At 42.7% G+C, this 22904-nt stretch overlaps 1 protein-coding gene across 1 annotated transcript in view; it reads left to right on the top strand.

Moving 5' to 3' along the window:
• Positions 1-135: 135 nt before the first annotated feature.
• ARHGAP17 (Rho GTPase activating protein 17) overlaps positions 136-22904 on the top strand; it is a gene marked incomplete at both ends in the record, with an annotated part of 37763 nt that continues 14994 nt past the window's right edge. Inside the window, 7 exons of the mRNA XM_079543018.1 lie at positions 136-188; positions 17301-17340; positions 19641-19745; positions 20592-20668; positions 21721-21832; positions 22023-22099; positions 22309-22420. Of these exons, the coding sequence (XP_079399144.1) occupies positions 136-188; positions 17301-17340; positions 19641-19745; positions 20592-20668; positions 21721-21832; positions 22023-22099; positions 22309-22420 (576 nt within the window). The remainder of the gene's footprint in view (positions 189-17300; positions 17341-19640; positions 19746-20591; positions 20669-21720; positions 21833-22022; positions 22100-22308; positions 22421-22904) is intronic.

Consider the following 22904-nt stretch of genomic DNA (forward strand, 5'->3'; position numbering starts at 1 on the left):
CCGGGTTTTTGGGCGGGGTCGGAAGTGGCGTCGCATTCCGGTAGGTGGGGCTGAGCGGCGGGGCCGCGAGTAGGGAGGAGGCAGCGCAGCGCAGGCAGCGGGAGCCCGGCAGGAGGCCGGGGCGCGGCCGCCGCCATGAAGAAGCAATTCAACCGCATGAAGCAGCTGGCCAACCAGACCGTCGGCAGGTGGGCGGCCGGGGCTGGGCGTGCTTGTGGGGAGCGGGCTTGCGGCATCCTCTGAAGGCCTTCTGGGGAGGCAGGCTGCGGTGGGCTCTGAGGGAAGCCGAGAGAGGGTGCGGGGTCCGGCGTCATCGCCGGTTAAAGAAATAATTAGTAGGCCTCGCTATGCGGAGCTCCGCTGGGAATCGGGCAGGCTCTCGGCAGGTGCCGGCCCGGGGCTGTGCTGGGCGCCTCGTCTGCGTTCGTTCGTGACTTTCGTTTCCTTTGTTGCCGCCTTTGGTTCAGCTTTTTTCAGCTCCGTCGCTTTTTCACCCTTGAGAGGACTGCAGGGCGCGCGTTCTGCGAGCAAATTAAACTTGTGTGAGACGCTGCCTGTGAGGTCGGCGTGGCTGGGCCTGGGAGGCCTGCAGCCCGCTTCTATGGGAACGCACCGCAGCGGTGCATTTTAATCTCAGGGACTGTTCTCAGCTTTTAATAAGAGCTTAATCTAAAAGTTTATGCTTTCAAATGTTCCGTGTTTATATTTCTGTGCGCTCTGTTGCAGTAACACGTTAATACAGCATCTATTTTCTTTGGGGCCTGCTTCATATAAAAGTCAAGTGTGTCAGCTAATAATGGTGAAGCAGTAGACTTTAATAGGCGTTTGTTTTGCTATTAGAGAGAGCGTAACTTCTAAACTAGTCCTCTGTGTTCTTTCATTCCCACTTCACGTAGTGATTTCTCCACGAATTAGCCTTTTTGTTTTTTAAAGCTATTGGAGTGACTGTTGGGTTCCTGTTTGCACATGTTTGGTTCAGCTCCAAATGGAATTTCTGTAATCTGTGTTGCGCTGAGCAGGCTGAATGTCTCAGTCCACTTTGTGGTGTATGTGTGGGGGGGGAAAATAAGAATTAACTCCAAGAGCAATGTGTTGCCTCGTATGGGCTGGGAGCAGAAGCTCTTCCCTCTGTCTGACCCTCCAGTGATGGCAGCTGACACCCTGCCGTGCGGCTGTGGCTGTCTGTTGTTTCCCTGCTGGTGCTCAGGGTGTGGCTGTGGAATTGGTGCTCGGGTCTTTGCCAGGTGCTGCTGAGTAGTATTCTGCTCAAGCAGTGAGGTGTCCTGCTGTCATTGTAACACAAAGGGGCACCTGTAATTGCTTTTCATTAAAAGCTATTTCTACTGACCCTGACTCATTTGTTGTTATAAGCTTAACATTAGGAGTTACTTTGAAATCAGTTTAAACTCTATTTCTCCTTTTCCTGTTGCATTAAATCCAAGCGCGTTCTTATTGAGTCTGTCTTTGCTTATAAAGTGGCTTTTAATCAATGTCTTAAGAGCGTTCAGCTAATGGTATGGATTGTTTCCCCAAAAACATACAAACTATTTAAATAGAAGTGAGAATACTCTGAAAAGTGAGGATGATCATAAAGTTTTGACCAGTGTTTTTTGCCTCTTTTGCATGTAAATTATAGTCTTATGTTTGCAAATGCTTTGAATTGACTCATTTTAGGGGTTGTTTGCCATGACCTTACTAATTCTAGGGACTTCTTACTCATTTGTTGCTGACCTGAATATTTGTCTTTCCAAGTTAAAGAAAAATGCTTATGTAGCTGAAATAACTTTCATCTCTGCAAATCTGTGTTAATTCCAGTGAAACCCAGGAGGTTTCGTTTACGGGCATGGCTTGGGGATGGGAGGGAAAGAAACAGAACTGGAGAGGTTGGTGTTGGGTTTTGCCAGTGTGATCACCTGTTCATAAGGGAGCTATAAAACTGGAAGCTTAGTGAAGACTGGCATGGTTCCCAGATTGCTGTCTCTTCCTCCATGTGCACAGCCGAATACTACTTCTCATCTAAACCTATCTTTCTTTACATTTTTGGCTTATTACAGTGCTCATATCGAACTTTCAAGATAAAATGTTGTAGAAATGAATCATTTGCATTAGGTATTCACTTGAATACAGGCAGTACTTGAAGCAGGAGCTGCTTTCAAGGCCTGTCAAAGTACACAGTTGAGTGAAGGCTTTGATTTGTAGAAGTGTTGTTCACAGGCGCTGCTGTGGTTTTTCCCAGTGGAGGAAGAAGGAAATGTCTCAGCACTGTGACACTGAATCAAGAAATTGAACATAATTATTGCAAGCAGTACGCGAAGAAGAATATTAACTTACAGCTTTAATAATAGTTACACTGAGAATCATTTTGTTTCAAGTGGTGTTGTGCTATTAAAATCCAGTGGTGAATATTTAGCATGCAAGCCTCCTTGCATTAATTGTACTAGCTGAGAATTCAAAAGTCATCAGGGTCTTATTTCATTTCCCAAAGTAAAAGCTCTTAGCAGTGACAGGCTTGTAATTGGTTTCATTTGCAGTGCTGTGCTTTCCAGTTTATGACAGTTCTGCACTATGTGTGTTTGATAAGCACTGAAGGACTTGTGGGGGTGAGCCTGCAAAACGTTGCTGAATGATGATGACTTATAGTATTAGCAGAGATAAAAGTATCTGTGGCACTGGGTACCAGAAGCAGGAGGTGAATCACTTCCATTTTGTAACTCTGAAAACAGAATTGCATTGCTTTCTGTCTGTGGCTTTTGCGTATGTATGGTTGAATTTAAGCAAACTGCCTTCAGGTGCGCTGGGATTTTGTAAGCAAGCTTGGTGCTGCTGTAACTCACTGACAGGACCAGCTGGTCACGTCCTCTTGCTGGCTCACCTGTGGCACTGCAGGGCCTTGTGCAGAACACCTACTACTACTGGCCTTGTTTGTGACATCTGCCCTTCTGTGCCACCCCTTGCTTTTGCAGAGCAATCTATGACTTGGGGTTTTGTGGTGTTGTGTTAGAAAGGGGAGTATTCTGCTCTTCTCACTCATTCTGAACTTTTGTCCCCAAAATTGGGATAAGGATTTGTGTTACAGGAGTTCAGCAAACTTCATCTGCGCATCAGCGATGTCTTTACCACGTGGTTTCATTCACTTTAATGGGGGGATGTTTAACTCTAGAATAGCAATGGCTTGTTCCATTTCGCTTGTCACATGTGTGAGTGGTGCAGCCTTTCTTAGGACTGGCTTCTGAAGGCACGCAGCTGCACCACAACAGCCTGACTTGGTATCAGAGAGGTAATGCCTCAGTGTGAGGAATAAGGAGGAAGAAGAGATGGTCCAGCATTTCACTAGAGCAGAGGAATGGCATTTATGTGAAGCCTATGAGTCTGCATGGGTAGAATTCTATAGCATTATGAAACGTACGTAGGAAACTAATTGAAGGGGGGATTATCTGAGTGGAGCGGGATTCCAAGATAATTAGTAGATGCGGTATTAAATACAACAGCAATTATCTTGAGGATGTTGTTGCATGCCTTAAACAAGAGAAGTATTCAATCTGCCATTGAGCATTTATTTCTTTTATTTGACAGTTTATCTGTAAATGATGCAGCTGTTCAAGCAAGCATTTCTAATGACAAAGCTCTAATTAATGCATGAAGTAAAAATAACAAAAGGAGACAGACTTTGAAGCTCAGGAGATATTCTACTTCTCTAACAAAAATAAGTGCTCAGAAATGTTGTCATTAAAGGTTTTTAATGATGCACTAAAAAGCATTTGGGCTCCTTAGTCGAGTAATTGATGAGAAATGAGTCCTCAGAGGTGTTTGTGTCCTGCTGTTTAGTTACAGAAAAACAGGCTGGTAATTAATGACATTTGATAAACCATCTAATAATTCTGCACAAGTGTGGCTTCTCTGCCTTTGGGGACACAGCCATTAGTGTTCTCATTAATTTTTTCATCTTCTAGGTACAACTGAGAGCATACTGTACAGATTACAAATTATTCTAGACAGCTGGTCCGGAAAGTTTGGATCTTGATCTCTGATGGCTTCTTTAGGCTGCCGGGTGGGTGCGCTCACCTTTACTAGCAGGGATGCTCCCGTCAGGATGTTGTGCTGCTTAAACCAGGACCTGCAGTTCTGGCTAATTACAGTCTGAAAGAGGCCGCAAACCAAGAGACAAACAATGCAGCTTCTTCTCTGGTTGTTCACTGTTTGAATCCAATGTCTTGTACGCAGGGAGGTTTTTCCTGGCCCTGTTCACATGACATTGCTGTGACTCGCCAGGAGCATTTGCACGGACTTTTTAATAGCTCACGCTGTGCTTGGAAGGTGCAGTGCTGGCCTATATATAGGAGCTGTTCGAGGCACTCGGCAGTCTGTGAGCAGTGGGCTGGGATTGGTGTCACTGTCACACAGCACTAAAGCAAGTTATGCTCAAGTGATGTGCTGAGTGACTGCGCAGTAAGCGGCTCAGACTTGGTGTGCTCTGCTAATGCTTTGTGGGAAAGCGAGGTGGACCAAGTTAGTTTTCCACCATGTTGGTGTTGTTCATTGTGTCTGGTCATAACTTTTTTTTTTTCAGTGTTCTGTGAATTACTGCTTAAGGAAGCTTTTATGTCCTGCTCATCTGGTCGTTCTTTGCAGACCAGCTGTTTTTTGAGCACTCGATGGTTAAATAAGCTCTGTCATCTCCAGTAATTCTGAAGCACTTTGAATATAACATCAACCCTACAGTGCTATTAAAAAAAAAAAAAAAAAAAAAATAACTTGCACATGTTGAAGAGATGCTACTTCAATGTTCTTCTTGCTCTTTCAATTAGTATGATTAAAAAGTTTATTAAATGTTTTCAATTGGTAAACGCATTTGAGAAACTGGTAAATGGCATTGAAATGTATTCAGGGGACAATTGACCTTGTGGCGTTGCTGTAGGTTAGTGATTGTCTCAGCACTCACAAAAAAAAAAGAAGAAATCCTTGGGTTCAGTGTTTATAATAGCCATGCTAAACATTTCCTGTTTATCTCCAAATGAAGTTTGAGGTCTTTGGAATCAGAAGATGAACTTAGACTTTTCTAGAAGATGACTTAATTTAATGATAGGTTTAAAGAGTCTGAATAGATTGGATTAGGAAAGGTCTATTTTCCCAAACATGTGCAGACTTTCATGGTTTGTGTAACTGTCCAGGACTGATTGGCATGTAAGTGTCAAAGCACCAGTAGCAGAAGGAATGCGTTATCTAAAAATCTGCGTGCCTGAGGAGTGCAAGAGGCAGCTCTGCCTTGCATGGGCTGCAGCAGCGCGTGTAGCTCTGCATCCTTTGCTCCATCAGCTTCAAAATGCAAAACTTGGAAATGCTCTATTGTAGAATTTCTTAATCTGAGAAGGAAGCATGCAACTGGCTCACAGGCAGCCCTTCAGCCTGCTTCTCATCCTATGCTGTATCAACAAAAGTTTCTTGGTATCTGCGTGTTTATCTGTTTCCTGCACTCCTTAGAGAACACTGACACAATGTAGCACAGTGCGCAGCTCATCAGCTGCTTTTTTGTAAAGTTCCCAATTATAGGAAAACCTGCAGCTACCAAGTTTCCAGTTTGGCTCTGCTCCTTGTTCTACTTATCAATGGAAGTTGCAAATACACTGGTACAGCTTCAAGTGTTTCCACAGCAGATGTACCTTCAAGTTACTGTTTCCCCTTCGTGGAAGCAGAAAGTCTTTCACTCTTCACGGCTGTGTCATTCTAGTTTAGTTTTGGTGTCTTGAAGGTATCTTCAAGTTTTGTGCCTTCTAGCAGAGAACTGTCTGGAGCCTGTTAGAAGAAAAAAGCATTGCATAATGCAGGGGCAGGCTTGCCTGTTGGCTGGCGGGTGGGCAGTGGGTAAATGCTTGAGATTTTTGTTACAGGAAAAGAAATGACAGGACTCCAAACTCAGGGATTTGATAATTCTTAGTAGCAATTTTGTGTGCCTCCAGCTGCCTGCTCCCATCTCATGTAGCTGTGATCGTCATGCTGCTGCTTGCTGAAACAGATCAGAGGACTGATAAAATATTAACGACAAAAGGCAGCCAGGTCCCGTGGGCTCAGCTGGAGCCGGATCACCTCCGACTGTGATGTGCTGCCTGAGTGCCCCCAGGGCAGGGATGCATGGCAAGGCCAAACAGAGCACTTGCCTGAGGAGAGCATGGTTTTATGTTGCCTTAAAGAGATGAATCAAGTGTAAGCTTTCCAGTGCAGCTATTTCTCTCACTGATTCACGGGCTTTACAGGACAGTGATGATTTTGCCCAGTCTGGCATGCTGCGCTTCTGTTACGGTGTGTAAACAGCCTGGGGTATCCCTGTGCCTGTGAAGTGCTGGAGGGAACCAGTGCTGATATCAGGTGTGCCTGAGGAGGAGGTTTTGGTATCTGACATAACAGAATAATGAAGGTAAAAGTTCATGGAATCTGCTTGAGCACAGTGGTGCATCTGGGGCCAGGGCTGTCTCCGGGCTGGTGCCTGTGGCACATCTGTATACAGACCTCTCAGATTTAGCCCCTTTGTGGACAGTGCTGTGATTACTTAGTTCTAACTTGGTCTGGTGGTGGCTCTTAGAGCAAATAATTTTTAGTTCAGGTTATACCCAGAGCTGAAATCCTAAAATAGTGATGATTGAAGTTGCTAAATTAGCTAGAAGGGATCTAACAAGCTGCTTCCACATGATGTGGTAATGTGATACACTTGGGATTTATGAAAGCAAATGCATTTCTTAAATACTTGCATGGTATTTTTAGATTTGTTAATACTAATGCGTCTGTAACAGAACTGTTCAGATTAGAGATCATTGCGTTAGCTAATTAAAGCCCAACACATAAGATCTCTTTAGGATATGGTCAAGTAAAAAAAGTATCTTGGTGCGTTAGATGTTTCCTAGCACTGTGCTTTCCAGAAAAAGATTACATGGCTTGATAAAAGTAGCGTCTTCAGGAGAACCTCCTGCCTGCTCTGCTGCCTTCCATTCCACGCGAATTAGCTGTCCCTGTTTGCCGCAGCGCAGCTCTGCTCTAAGCCCATGGGAGTTGAACAGTACAAGCTAAATTGGGTAAGTTGTGGTTGACGTCCTGCAACTCAGACCAAATAGCTTTGCAGCAGTCAGCGATGACATACTGAGTGATTTTACCAGATTAATGTGCTTGATTACCTCATTTTTCAAGGCTGCTTGATTGCTGCACGTATCAGTCCTGAAAGCAAGGCTGAATTTGATCCTCAGCAACACTGGTGTGCTTACAGCAGCTCTGGGTGTCTAGACAAGAAAGAATTGGGAACTTCCAAGTATCCTTTTAACCTGCAATGGTGCTTTGTTGACTTAAAGTATTTTAAAATGTATTCCTTAGGAACCAAATGGAGATATTTGGGCTTGTAATCATTATTCCATTGCTGATAAAAGCATGTTAGAATAGTAGTGCATCTTGTGCTTGGACAGTCCTGCTGTCTGAACAGGAAGCTGGTGTTCATAACTACAAGCCAGCTGGGTGAGGTCACAAGTTCTTCTCTTAAGTGAGGAGGAGCCTTTTTTCCTTGACATAGATTGTTTTCTTGTGCACTTAATTGCATTGCAAAATGACAGGAACATCCTGGAGTGACTGCAGCAGAGTGAATCAAAGAGCAGAGGGGTCTGCCGGGCAGAGTGTGCAGAATATCTGAGTCAGTTCCAAGTGAGAAGGGTCAATGCAGGAGGAGATTTTCCCTTCAGTCTTATGGGTTGTCCTGCACCAGAAATCACTTGATAAAGATATTTGTGTAAAGATGCTCTTTGGCCATGTTGTGTGTTTCTCAAGATTCCAGTGATACTTCCAGAGTGAAAATTATTGCAAGGAAAGCTGATAACTTCTACAGCTCAGCTTTAAAGAAAAGATTAAAACTGTTGGTGCTGTTGGAGCATGCCACTTATGGCTTGTACCTTCTTGGTAACAGGGTTAAGGATACAGAAAAAACATGTCAGTTTAGCTAGTGACAGGAGAATTAAGAGGTTGGCCCTTTTTTAGAGGATAAGTTGCTGTCCATGCGCCTTTGAAGGCTGTAGCTGTTACATAGATTGGGAAAGCACAGCAGCTTACTCAGATGCCAGCTTTGTGGAATGAACCGGTTATCAAGCAGTCCATAGGAAATGCTAATCCAACTGATTACAAGCTATTTTCCATATAGCTATTTTCCAATACTAGTGTTCTGCCATCCCTTCATTTTTGCAGGGGAAAGAAACACACAAGCTAAGCTGCTGCAGAGTTGTTTTGGTTGAACATTGAGCTGATTTGTCTTCTGTAAGCTGATTTTGAATGCAGATTAAGTGTTCTGAACTCTTGATGTTTTGGTTTTTTTTTTTTGTAGGAACGGAGCACAAGGATAAGGTAATCCTGCTTTTGTAACAGGAAGTCTAAACGTGTGTTAAGTGTTAATAAATCTCTACTGGGCTCTTAGAGGCTCGTGTTTCCTTCTCAGAAATTTTGTGATGGCTACCTTTCAGTTTTGTGGCAGAACAGCAAAAGCCATGGTGTGCAGCACATGGCGGGGTGTAATGGCGCACATCTGCGTGTCACCTGCATTAATGTGGCCTCGTATGTACTGCATCTAAGGCAGTGTGCAAACACTTGGACATCCAGTGCTGTAAAGCCCTCTAACTGGATGAGCAGTCTCGATTGCAGGCTAATCTTCAGAGCCTCGGCTCAGTTAGAGGCTGGTTTGCTGCTTGGTGGAACACAGTAAAGGATTCAGCTGTTAATTGTTAATCAGCAAATCTGTGCAAAGGTTTCACTGGAAGATGGTGAGCATGGAGCAGAATTCTCCGGGACTTTTTTTTTTTAACTGTTGTTTCAAAGCTTCCAATTCCTTTTCACATTGTTACTTTCTATTCCTGCTTCACTCTTCTGCATTTTCTTTATTTCCTTGTTTTGCCTTTTTTGTTGATTCAGTTTGGTTCCTTTTCAGAGGCTTTCACTTGCCAGCTCTGTGAATCCCTGCACTTAAAAATAGGCCTGTCTGGACAGGGTGTTAAATTAAGAGCAGTGTTACCTTTGAAGTGCTCATTTTGGATTCAGTTTTTTTTGACACTTATGCAATGTAATATGTGGCTGGAACACCCTGCCAAAGTCCCAACAACCGAACAAATATGCAGAAGAAAAGGCAGATTTTTTTAGCGGTTCATTGCGTTTCATTACGGTAGGGTAAATATGCAATACAAGGATGAGGCTGTCTGTGCTGAAAGCATTTCGTGTTTGTAGAAGGTAGTGCTGCTTCCTATCCCTTCTAATGATTGATAATGCAGAATTTCTGATTAAATAAAATGAGAATTTTGAAATGTTTCGAGCATGTGGGCAATTTGCTTATTCTGTAGCAGTCTGAATGCTGGCTGAAGACATCAAGCTTGCTTTTTCTCTTTACTTTTGAAGGGGTTCTCCAGTCTGCAGGTCATCTGGCAAGGGAGACAGTCCTTGTCTGAAATGAAAAGCTGCCAAACTCACATGTAGGAAATCACAGAGCTGTTCTGTTACCCACTGAAATGTTGCCCACCAGCTGTGCTTCGTGTTTGTTGAGATGCAGTGGTGGCTCAGTACAGTGCCCTTGTGCTCCTGTTTGTTTGTTCCCAGCTCTGTGCTTGCAGCTGTGACCACAATGATGAAGTTGGTCTGGCTGAGAAACATCTTTTCTCTCAAGCAGGTCACTTTTCAGCTGGATCTGCGGTGGTGCTGGATGGGGAGAGCAGCAGCCTGAGGACGCAGCTCCTGGTGGTGCCCACTGGCTGCACCTCACTCTAGAGGCAGAGCTGACCTCAGGCTGTGCTTCCACAGCAGTGGCTGAGTTTAAGCAGCTCCTTGCTAAGGGGACAAACTTCACCTCTGCCTGCGAAGCCTGAGCAGGTGCCACTCCCCTGCCCTTTGCCTGTGGGGAGCAGCAGCAGAGGATGAGCTGTGTGGGATGTGGCCCTGACCCATCAGCGTGGGGCTGCTGGCTTGGGATGCAGGAGTGGCTAGATGGGTGGATGGAGGACCAGGACATGAGATGGGGCTGCTTTAGGAAGTACTCAGGAAGGAGGAACTCTGAAGGGAAGCACCTGAGGCAGCAGTCCAACCATTGCCCTTATCTCAGTGTAATTTCCTGCTGATTGCAGCTGGCACAAGCCCAGACTGCTGCAAGGGCAGAGAGAGCAGCTCTACAGAGCTGTCTGCGAGAGATGAGGCTGCAGGCTGCTGCTGTGATGCATCCCAGGTGGGGTTGCTTTAAGTGGGCCAAGTTCCTGGGGGTGCTGTGGGCACTACTGGAGCGTGGTGGGAATGCTCGTCCTGGCAGCAGCGATGTCCATGTCAGTGTACAATGACTGTGTTATCATCAAACTGGGCTTAATGGTCACAGAGATCTTTTCCAACCTTAATGATTCTGTGATTAGATTGCTTATTGCCCAACTATTTTCTATATCAAAATGTTATCCATCTAATTTTAGGTAAAAGTATTGTGTGGGAGAAAAGGTTGCTTGCTTGGTCTTACATGGGTGGGCAAAAACCCAACATTTAAATGTAAATATTGTGCAGTTAAATATATAGTATTTTAATAAAGATTTTTAATGAGGATGTTTTATGCAGTTTTAACTCATATCAATAACCTGACGTTTGGGAATTTCCACAGTACTGTTAAGTATTTGAGTGCACTCAGCATGACAAATTTGTATTGTAATACTTAAAGGGAAAAAAGAAAGGCATGGAAAACTCGCTGGGGTTTGAGCAGGTGAGAAAACTATTCTTCTATATCCTAACTTTTCTTTTTGCTGCTTATTTTTTACAACTTGACACAGGAGATTTTACTTGGGAACAAACACATGACCGCTGCTTGATTTCACCCTGGCTGGATTTAAGCAGTTAGAATTTTAATCCCTCACCACAGCACCTTCAGAAAGTATTTATATGACAGTGTCTTCAGAACAAAATGCACTTTTGAAAGAGAAACCACATTTCCCTTATGGCCTAATGTGCATTGGGGTTCTTTCTGTTTGATTTTTTTTGGAAGTAGGAATACAGGAAGAACTGAAGTTAAAGCTTTGTAATGGTATAAAATAGTAGACTTGCAGTAAATACTCAATGTACAGGGACAGTAACAACTGGAAGCACTTAATTGTAAAGTTTTATTTATAACCAGATGTTGAAAAACTATCGGGCTTGTCAAAGACTGCTCACTGAATTGTGCCTTTCTCCATTAGGACAAAATTGCTTTAAATCTTGTTCTGTATTCAGACCCCAGTTGGAATTTTGTCATCTAGGAAACTCGACTATGTTTGTCTCTAATTTGTAAGAGCTGTCGCTCATAGTTATTTGCCTAGAATTGTTATAAAAATTAACTGGTTTATTTTTTTCTCGAATGGCAGTATATGCAGTTTAAGTCCCAGCTTCTAATATTAACAACTTTTTTTTTACAGGAATGGGGTTGGAGAGTAGCGCAAGCCTTTCTGCTGGTGCTGTGCCTCCTAGAATGGCCCTGAAATAGGATCTGGCTTGAGCTGTGGCTGTTCTCAATAGCTAAATTTATTGCCTTGCCTGGAGAGGAGCCTTGAATTCATTTCACTGAGCGAGGAATTTCAACCCAGTAATGCAAACAGGCTGTCGTGGGCTTCCCTGCTGCTGTGGAGGCAGTCTGCTTTGTTTCCAAGATGATTATCTTCCTAAAGCGTCGTCTGTCTTTAATTTGAGCAGAAAGGCTTCGTTCTTCAAAATTGGCTGCCTGAGATTATAGAAGAGGTCAAGGTTGTGGCCTCTAGATTGAGTGATCAAAGTCTGATGGAGAAACTCAGTGAGTAAAATGAAGGAAGGCAGAGGAGCAGAAACAGTTGTCTGTTCAGTGAGGGTGAAGTTGTAGTTTGGCAGACACAGGGATTCTGAGTATATAGATTGTGACTGATGATGTGTTTTGGTGCCTAGAAGATGTTGCCATGTTTGTTACAGCACTCCTAAAGGGTTAGAAGCACTAAACCTGCAGTAACCACATGGGTTAAAATTGGTGACCTGAGTATTGCAGAAGTATGAAAACTGTATCTGCCCAAGGACCTTCTCTAGGAAGTCACTTTGTGGGTATCTCCTCCAAAACAGGAGCCGTAGAATGATTTATCCTACTTCTACTAAAGCAGCCGTGGCCACCGGATCTACAGTAAACACATTTTCAGTATTTCTGCATAGGTTTGTACTGTTAATTTGGGTGAAAAATGGGGGCAGTAGACAAACTTGAAGTCTGGCTAGTGGCTTTTTTTTTTTTTTTTTTTTTAGAGGTGTCTCTAAATTTTAAGTAAATGCTGAAAGAAGGTTGTAATCAACTGAATGTGGCTCTGAAGGGATGTTAAAGTGGGTTGAAAGAGAACTTTGCAGAATACTGGTATTTACTTTGTGTTGTGTTGGTGTCTTCTGGAAAGAACTCAGCTGCAGTGAGGATTCCAAATTGTCACCCTGCTCCCAGTGTGGCTGCTGGCTTTGCTGTGGAAGGGAGTCCAATGGATTAACTTGGAGCTTGTGTAACACAAAGTTGGTTTCTGTGGTTTTGAGAGGACATGGCCAAGTGTTTTGGCTCTGGCTTGTCCTCAAAATGCCGCACAGGTGAAAGCAAACTCCTGTAGTGCATCCAGAAAGCGGAATGCTGCCAAAGAAAGCAAAATAAATCCTCTATTATAAAGTGGTTTTGAAAAGTGACATTTGATACATGCATTTACAGAGTCTGCAATTGTGGAAGTTTTGCTTTTCAGGCACAGAAGTTTCCTTTAACATATGGGTGTTACGAAGCTCAGCTTATGAGAAGTGTACAGAAATGCAGCCTGTCGGTAGAACACAGGAAATGGGAGACTGGTGTTAAACCTGCACTGCAACCTGCATTGCTTGACACCTGTTCAGATAGCAAGGCTCGGTGCGAGCGGCTGCTGCGGATCAGGGCAGAGGTGGGACTGGGGGCTTCCTGTGTCCCCCTGCCCACTTGAGAAGTCAAGCTCAAGCTGAACTTGGGCAAGCTGCTGCCACTCTATTTCACATTCAGATGCTGATTAAAGCAGTCATTTCAAGTGTTGATAAATGGTACTTGGGAGTGGATTATCAATGTTGGAGCGGTTTTCCTGTGTCCTTATTGGAAGGGAGCCACCCAATGCCTCTTGTCTTGTTCAGTTCTTTTCCCCTGGTGGAAGTTTTCTTTCCATTTTGACACATTTAGTAATGAGACTCCATAAATTTGGGTTATATTTATAGTTAACACTGATTAAAAAGCCTATATGTCCCTGAAATTCAGTACAGTGTTGAACAGAGCTGTTAGCCCCGCAACATTGAGTTCCATTTTCTGTGAGGCCTGACTTAGTATTAAAAAAGCAAATCTTTTAGAAGGGAAATTGTCACCTAATTCTGGGCTCCTTGTTTTGGAGTAGAGCTGCTGATTCCTTCATTTTTCCTGGCAACAAATCCTGCTATTGTGCTGTGGGAAGCAGGCAGGATGTGCTGCAAAGCGTTAACTTGCCAGCGAGTGCTAATCTGGTTACTCTGGGTAACAAACAAAAACTGTAAGCAAAATCAAGCAGCAAGAAGGAGAGCTTGAATTTCATCTCATGTTCCTGGTAGGTATCTCCTAATTTCCAGGGAAGGCTTTGCAGGGTGCCCCGTGCAGCCTTGCCCTCCCTGGCATCGCCTCCACCAGCTCTGCTGTGTGAGTCAGGGTTTCTGTTTCCACTCCTGCTCTGAGTCACTTGTTCTGTTGTGGATGCCCAGGGTTTATGGCCCTGCATGGCAGGATTGCTCTTGTTCCTTCCTTGTTTGCCTGTCAAGAGTGTAAATTTCCACTGGTTTTGTAGCTTTGACCACTCAGGAGATGTTCCCTGGTCAGTGCTGGTGCTGTGGTAGTGACAGTACTCTGCTGTGCAGCTAGTGAGATGTCAGGTATTGTTCAGATCCAGCTTCAATTTTTTTTAACTCTTCAACTCTGCAAATTTTATACCTGCAAATGTAGATATTTTTTCCCCACCATGGAAGGTGAGCATTCTTATCTCAGGAATTCTCTTCTGCTGTTTCCAGATGCACAAGCCAGAGGTCTTCCCTGCACAGTGATGGGGGGGACTTCTGTTGGGGTTGGGGTGAGCAGTGCCTGGTGCCTGGCCTCTCCAGCAGCACTGCACTGCACCCCGGGGCCTGTCGGAGAGATGGGAGTGTCTGAAATGCACAGGGCTATAAAACACAGGAGAGGAGGGCTGAGAACACATGCAATAAACCTGTAAAATGTCATAGCAAGCTGAGGTATTTTAATTAACATAGTCTGTTCGTTAAAGTTACAGCCTTTCCTCTCTCAAACCTGTTGGTGGTTGTTTTTCCCTTGGAGTGAGTTAAGGCAGCGTGGTCTCGCCATACCACTCCCATAGAAAAAAATGGCACCAGCATCTGCAGTGTGACATATTTGAGGTTAAGAGCACAGCTTGCTGTCCTCAGTAAAATTTTAAAAGAGCTCAGTGCTTACCTTCTTTGTGGGCTGTGGAGGTGATTATAGCTGCAACCGTGCAATTGTTCAGTTTTGCTTTTGGAATCGATGTTTCAAGTGAAAACCTGGGGCTGTTGCTGAGGCAGGATGCAGTCACAAGGTTGCATTTTCTGCCTGATGGTAGTGGTCACTGAGAAACAGTGCTATTTGGTGGCTCTTCCTTGCCTTTATTATTAAAGGTGGAATGTGGGCCTGCAGGAAGGGTGAGGTCTTTCCTCTGTGGTTCCAAACCTGACATAATCAGCAGCTTTCCTAAACAGACGTGGGACTGGGAGCAGCAGCCCCTGCCCGCCACGTTCTGGATTTTCCAGATACTTTGATAAGCAACCACATGTGCAAAGAGGAATGGTAATAGTGTAATAGTGTAAGGAAGGATTTGAGGAACACAAAGATGTGTTAATATTGGCAGCCTTTTTTCCTCTGAAGGTAACTTATGTAAAATGCGTTTTGTGACTCCCAGTAGCTAAGAGGGAATTTGTAAAATGCTGTGGTTACAGCAGTTTGATTATTGCAGCATGGCTGGAGGAAAACTCGGTGAACTCGGTCCTGAAAACTGAAAGCTTTTTAATGTAATATTAAGTGGTATTCCCTGCTAGGGCATAGATCTACTGCAGCTCATGGTTTAAATGATGCACACATATCCAGTTGTAGGTACTCTAAATGTTTTTAGAAACTGTTTTGCGTTGTGCCATCTGAAGTGGCTGCTTCGTATCATAAAGTTGCTTGTTAGGTTAACGTGTGTTCTCTTCCGGAGTGCCAGAACTTCTCTGGAGGTGGCTGTTTCATACCACGTAAATACATAAAGTGGGTCAGCATAGAGGGTAAATAAACTGTTGAAATACCTTCCTCTAATTTGTTCCTCTCCACTAAGCCAAATTAAAGGCTAGAGCTGTGTAGAGGGGAGTCAGTGTAAACATTAATTACAAAGGAGATGTAGTAGATGTGGAAACCAGCTGCCTTTCTTCTTAAACAGATTTCTAGGTAGAAGGAGGAAACTGAGACCTGGATTTATGTGAAGAAGGGGGAGAAGGCTGCCCTCACATCACTCATGCTGTAGTTTATTGTAAGGGATGCCATCCAGAGCAACTTTGACAGGCTTGAAAAGTGGGCCCACATGAGCCTGATAAGGTTCAACAAAGCTTCATGGAAGGTGCTGTACGTGGGTCAGGGCAGTCCTCGATATATATGCAGACTGGGAGAAGAACTTATGGAAAGCGACCCTGCCAAGAAGAACATGAGAATCCTGGTGTGTGAGAAGCTGGGCAGTGAGTCAGCAGTGTGCACTTGTAGCTGGGAAGGTCAACTGCATCCTGGATTGCATCAGCAGAGGGATGGCTGTGGAGCGGGCAGGGGATCGAGGTCCCATCAGGAGTTCTTCATGCTGGCCTGGGACCCCCAGCATAAGGATGGTGTGAAGCTGTTGGAACATGTCCAGAGGACAACTAGAAAGATGATCAGAGGCTGGAACACTTCTCCAGCTGTTGTAGAATTCTTGGTTTTGTGTAGAAGTCATGGCATACCTCGTTCACACAAATGCTACTTAGTGCTGTGTGCTTCTGTCAGCTCAGCTAGCTGATGTGGATGCCAGTTGCTACTTGAGCTTAGGCTGTTCTTGCAGTGAGCACCCTCTACAAAATCTGTTTAAGAATGTGCTGCTGTTACTGGAGCATTTCCAGTTCTTTGGAGCTTCCGGTGGGATTTGGCAAGAGTGCTAACCTGGTCATTAACCTCAACAATTAAATGACCGACCTCTTACAGGATGTAATTCTGTTCAGGCTCACTAGTTCTAGTTGTGCGGAGGTTTATCAATCTTGTGTGTATTTTCTTAAACAAATAAATATTACAGTTCTTGCAGTTTACATTTCTATCAAAGTATTTATGGCTTTTGTCTTGCTGAGGTTTTGAGCATCGCTGTATTCTGCTGCTCAATTATTGAGCACTTAATGGTTCACCAACAGTTTGAGCAGATAATGCACCATGAAATTGAAGTCAAATACCTTTGAAAAAATTCAAGTGAATGAATGTTGTCTACAGAGAGATATAACGTGTTCAGCTGACGAATCTCCATCAATAGAATGGACTTTCTGCAGATGGTCAGACTTGCCGTGAGATATTGAACAGCCTAAGAGCAGAAGGGGCACAGTGCCATAGACAAAGTGACATGCTACTTTGTGCACAAAGAAATTAACTACTGGGATACCTCAATGTCCCCCTACAGTGAGAGATGGGATGGGCTGGGTTGCTCTTGATTCTATAGCTAAAACAAAGGTCTTTTAAAGCAGTGTTATATAAAAATAAATCAACACCAACTCAAATCTGGTTCAACATTAAACAGTTCAAACAGTTTTGTGTGTAAACTGGGAATGGAAAAAAGTGTAGAACTGTATGCCAGGGGTTTGAGTGTGTTTGTGTATGCACAATTATATAACAACCTTTAACATTCTGGCTGGAAGCGTTCCGATATTTTTCTGTTGAGAGCAGACCTTTACTGGGAAAGCTGTTAACTTTTGGTACTTTTTATTTTTTTCAATGATAATAATAAAATGATAGAAAAGATGTGGGGAATCGAGTAAAATGAGGTCATGGGAGGGTTTTTGGTGAAGGTCATGTTGATGGAAGATGAAGGTAAGGTGGTCACGCTTCCATTTATGCTGATTGCCAATTGATTTACTACTGCCGAAGTAAAATATAAAAAGATGGATTTGGTTGTCCTACATTTCTCATTATATTCCTTTACCTTCAGGTGAACAGATAACAGCATTGTAGTCATTTCTGCTAAATTGTCTGACAATGTTCTTTTTTTCTTACCTAGGGCTGAGAAAACAGAGGTGCTTAGTGAAGACCTGCTGCAGGTATTGTAACGCAGTTACACATATGCTTAATGTTCTGTTTGTGAAGTTTGAGCCTTCTGAATTTTGGGGAGTACCAGTTTAAAAAAAAATTGGTGGAGCATGATGATGTGGGAAGGAGCAGTGATTAGGCACAGCTGGTTTGTCTTCACTTGTGCTGCTTTGGAAGGGACCATCTTGGCCCTTAAAAGCAATAGCAAAAAGCATGCCAAGGGCATGCCAACAGGTATCGTTTTTGGAATTGTTCTGAGTGCATAAGTGCTTCTAGTTTAGCTTGCAGTATTTGTTCTCAAACTTGTCACACTGACGTTTGTTTGCAGACTTGTCATTCTCGTGATATATGCCATCTCATCAAATGTTTCGTGGTGGAATTCTAGTAGCTGCTGTTACATTACAAGGTTGGCTGATTACACAAAACAAAGTGACTACAGACTTGTTCTTCTACATTGTTCTCTTCCTTTGGTCATTTTGCAAAAGGCTTTTAAAGAGAAGAAAGAAGGAAAAAAAAAAAGGCAGATGAGTTGGCTGGAGTCAGGTACGCCAGCTGCTCCTTCAGCCTTCAGTGGTACAGTTATTTCAAGTCGTTTACTAAGCATCTCAGTATGCTGGAGTTCAAGAGCTGTGTAGGAGACATAGAGGCCAAACAAATGAGGTGTTACTTTTATTTTATCTCTCTCCAGCTGTTCTGATTAAAGTAGAAGATGAGAGAATGTACCGGCTTTAGAACTTGAATTCAGTTACAGCACATGAAGTCATTTTGAGTAATGGTGAAGTGATCCGACCTGAAACGCTGTATTCTGCTTTCCATGGGGCTGCTTTATTTGAGCCGTGGATGTCTCAGCAGTTTGACAACGCTGTTTTTAATTTCTAGAAGGGTGTGCACAATTAACTGATAGAAGGGGTGTTGTTAAAACACCTTGATAGCCTTTAGGGGCCCATGTGTTTTCTTCGTTGGCTGCAGAATTGCAACAAGAAGTGAAAGCCAAAAATTCTGCTGCTTGTTGCCAAAAAAATTTTGCAAGCAGGGCTTTCCCAGGCACACAGCAGACTGGCTACACCCAAGTGGAAGAATTTATTCACTTGTTTGTTTGCACTTGGGGGCTCATGGAGGGCAGGGAGGCCCTTATCTAACTAAAGAGCTTAAAAGCATGGTGCTGTTCATCTTGTAAATGTTCCAGTGTTTCTTTTTATATTTATCACTAGGTTTGACATAGGGTTGTCATAGCTTTTTTTGGTTGTTTTTGTTTTTTTTTTTACTGTTTTGTGGAGAGTAGTACTCCGTTTCCAATATCACTGTTAAATATGTTCCCATCTGAAGAGAAGCAGTGTGATTCAGTACTGCAAAGGCTTCTGCAATGAGCCCTCTTTCTGGAATGCCCTTGTAGCCTATAGTGAAGCAGTCACTCGATACTTTGTACACTGAAGATGCTCTGTGGTTGCAGACAACTTGGCCTTGAGGTCATGTTTGCAGTTCAGAGGTAGCTTAATGGATATTAATGTCTCTTGTGGTTTTCATGTCTTTTTTGAGCTCAAAAAGCTGATCAGCAGAGAGTATATAATCATGAAGTTTTGGGGTCAAGTTCTTCCTATCAGTCTTTCTGCCCTTTGGGTTTGGTATTCTGGCTGTCTGGAAGGAGGCTGCTGGAATGTCAGCTCTCCAGAGCCTTTTTAGGGAGTGTGAGCAGCACGTGTGGCAGCTGTGAGCTGGCAGTGTGCTGGGGGCGGCCCTTCACTGGGGTTACTGCACTTTGTGTGGGGATGAAAACCTGTGCTTGGTGTTCTAAAAAGTCTCAACTGTGACCTCAGAAAAAAAGACATTCACAAATAGAGGCTGATTTGGAATGTGTTGGTAGCTTTTAATCTTGACTTGAACAAAATAGAACAGGTTCCTCTCTGCTAGAGCTGCTACCTCTGTTAGCAGCTGCAGTTTGCACTGCTTGCTTTTGTTGGGACTGACTGCATGCTTCCCAGTGCAGCTGCATAGATGTTTGCATATCCCATCCCAGCAGCTACTGTCCATAAGTGCATAATAAACCTAATGAAAAGGGAAAATGTGTCAATATTACCTGGATGCCTATTGGTGTTGATGTGAATTTACAGAATTGGTGTTCATTGGAACGTGCCGTATTTTTGCTGTCAGGCATTCTGTAAAGCATTTGAATTTCTTTGTAAGCTACAAAACTTGAGAAATAAGCAAGCCAGAACTAAATGTGATACAGGAGGAAGGTTTTTCTGCTGAGGCCAAGAAAATAACTTCTGTTTCTTATTTTCTTTTCCTCCTCTGTCCCCCTTCCGCCTACTAGATCGAGAGACGTCTTGACACTGTGAGATCTGTTTTCCACATCGCACAGAAACGGTTAATTGCGTGTTCTCAGGGCCAGTATGGTACAGACCCTGATAAGAGACATGTAAGTACAGCTGCTCCTTGGGTTGCTCTGAGACTAGTCTGAATACAGGTTGGCCTTCTCTGTTCTGATCAGTCACTGTGCCTGATGTTATCCAAGAGAAGTGTGACTGTGGAAAAAAATGAAAATAAAAAAAAAATATATATATAATTCCACATTTTGACATTATTTGGTAAAATACTAACTATAGTTCATCATCCAGATATAATAACGTGAACTTAGAATACCTTAGTATTGTCAGGGTGCCCATTTCTGCATTGTGCTGAGTACTGAAAGCATTTGTAAGAGCTAACTAAAGGCAATGCTTTGCCTTGTTGATCAAGCTCCTCATGTTTACAATTGCCTTTGAGCACAAATTTCTCAAATGAGCCATAAACATTTGGTTGGTATACTTGATTTCTGCCCCTTAGCTTTCTTTAGCAAAGCCACGGGAAGGTTTTCTTAATGCATTAAAACCAGAAATGATTAACATTCAAATTTTCTCCTTTTATTGAAAAACAATTATTCTGAAAATGGGCACAGAAAACATTTCTCTGCCATGAAATGAATGATCTAGTTGCTTAATGCTCAAGCTTAAAAAAATCTCAAGTTAAAGCTATTTAGAATTGTTACAGTCAGTACAATTTGCACTAGACTTTCCAACTCAGACTGCTTTTCACAGTGTCTGAGAATGTGAATCTTTCAGCTTGAAACTTCTTGTGACTTTGCATTTTCTTAAAGTCAAGCAATGAGTTGCATATATGTAGAAGAGAAACAAAATAGAAGAAAAGTATAGGGGGTTTATACTGGAAAATCTGGGAAGGGTCAATAGCATTAAGTAAACTAAGCACTGTTCATTCTGTTCCATAGAAAAAGCTTCCTCTAACAGCTCTTGCTCAAAATATGCAAGAGGGATCTGCCCAGCTAAGTGATGAAACGCTGTTGGGGTGAGTATCTGACTTTCTTTATAAGAAGTTGTCTGAGATTTTGTTGCTTGCAGAGTTCTGATTAGAGACTTTATATACACAAAGGCTGTTCTCAAGCTAATGAGACTAATATTTCTAAATTCTCTCTCTCATGGGAATAAAAAGTGAGCAAGCAATTCTTCTGGAACTTCTCTGGAAACGAGTTTTAAGTTTGCTCTGAATTGCATTCCAGAGGATTCTGACATTCTGCTGTTGTAAAAGCTTTTGAAAGTTACCTTATCTCCTTGTGGACTGTTAAAATGATTACTCCAGTTTAAAGTTCAAAATCTGGTATAAATACTACATTCTGCAGATTTGCATCAATGGCTTCTAGTTTAAAGCAGCGCCAGTTTCTTTAGCCTGGCAAAGTGTTTCTTTGCTGTTTTCAGGAAAGCAGTTGAAACAACCATCAGTATGCTGAATTCCTGAAGCAACTGTTTTCTTGTTGCTGATGGAGATTCTAATAGAGACAGGGTGAACAACCCAGAAACATTTGCATGCATTTTTGTGAGCTATTGGATGAGATTTAAACTTGGGTAAAAATTATAAAGAACATGTTTCCCTTAGAACAAGGTTGAAGCAAAGGTCAAAGTATGATTTTTTGGAACTGTAACTGTTTCCTTTTGATTACCTACAATTATGGCCTTAAGACTTCTTTTGTATCAAAGTGGCTTAGGAGAAAATTAAATACTGTATTGAGCAACTTTTTTCAGTGCCTGGTAAGATGGAAAGATAAGCTTCAAAATAAATACTGACTTTTCTGTCCTTGGGACCAGTATAATCATCTAGAGACTTAAAGCCTCCAAGACTATTACAATGGTTAAGGAATTACAGTTTAATAGCACTCCTTGCCTATACCGAGTTTGCCAATGACAGCATAGAACAGCTTGTTTTTATGCATTAAAGGCTTGCTTTGTACAATGCAGACTTTCCAAAAGGGTAGCAAAGAACAAAGCCCCACAATTGTTATTTTAAATCATTCCTCTTCAGTCAATAGTAACTCACATTGCAACCATTTCCTACAATTCTTAAAGGAAAATGCTTGATACGTGTGGTGATGCAGAGAATAAATTGGCATTGGAGCTCTCCCATCATGAAGTACAGATTGAAAAGGACATTCTAGAACCACTGAGCACGCTAACTGAGGTAAGTCATATGAGCCCGGCTGAAGAAATAAATCCGGATTTTTATTTATCAACTGAGCAAAAAAGGGTTTATCTCATTGCTAGTAAGATAGATAGTAGTGAGTTAGTGGTGGAAAGTGGACATGAAATCTACAAAATGTAGCATGTTGCACTCTGCAGAAATAAATGTATGCCTTGAATTCTGGTTCTAGGTAGAGATTCCCAACATTCAGAAGCAGAGGAAACAGCTTGCGAAACTGGTTTTGGACTGGGATTCTGCTAGGGGAAGGTAAGAAGTAGTTTCAAATACTTAGTCCTACGCTGTTCGCATGGGCTTACTGTTGATACCTGATCTGACTTTGATATTTGCTTACCTGAAAACCCCTGAAATGATTGGCTTTTTCCGGTCAAAAGAAAACAGTCTTAGAAGTGAGCCCTCAGCGCAGGTTGTTGAGTAATACTAGACTTCATCAAATGACTGAAGCCTTTCTTCTGCAGGTATAACCAAGCCCACAAGACTTCAGGAACAAATTTTCAAATGCATCCTTCAAAAATAGATTCCCTTAAGGAAGAAATGGATGAAGCTGGAAATAAAGTAGAGCAATGCAAGGTAAAACAAGAGGCATCTCTATTGTGTACACATTTCTCTCATTAGCAACAATAGCAATCAGAGTGTGGCTGCTTTCATAATCCTTGCTTGTGGCACTAGCTATCTTCCTTCTTGCAGTCACAAGTAACGTGTCTGTTAATAAACCAAGTGTTTTAAAGATGTAATTAGGACTAGTTAAACACTGAAGTGCTTTCATTTAAGAGGAACTTTACTTTTTAGGATAAGTATTTTACATTATTTGCTGGTTTAGTCTGAAACAGTTATAAGAAGAAACTGCCTTAGCCTTGACTTAAAAGTTCAGGGTGTCTGTGTACCTCCAGCCAGTGAGTAGCCAGGAGGTAGCACAGCTCTGAGCAGTTCACATTCAGTTTCACTTCTTAGTAGTTGAATGCTAGATTATGATGCAGTTGAGCTCCAAAACCTTTTAATAGTACTTATCTTTTCATTCCAGGATAGGCTTTAAATAATCTTGCCATACAATCCA

This window comes from Tetrao urogallus, assembly GCF_951394365.1.
Source record: "Tetrao urogallus genome assembly, chromosome: 15".
NCBI lineage: Eukaryota > Metazoa > Chordata > Aves > Galliformes > Phasianidae > Tetrao > Tetrao urogallus.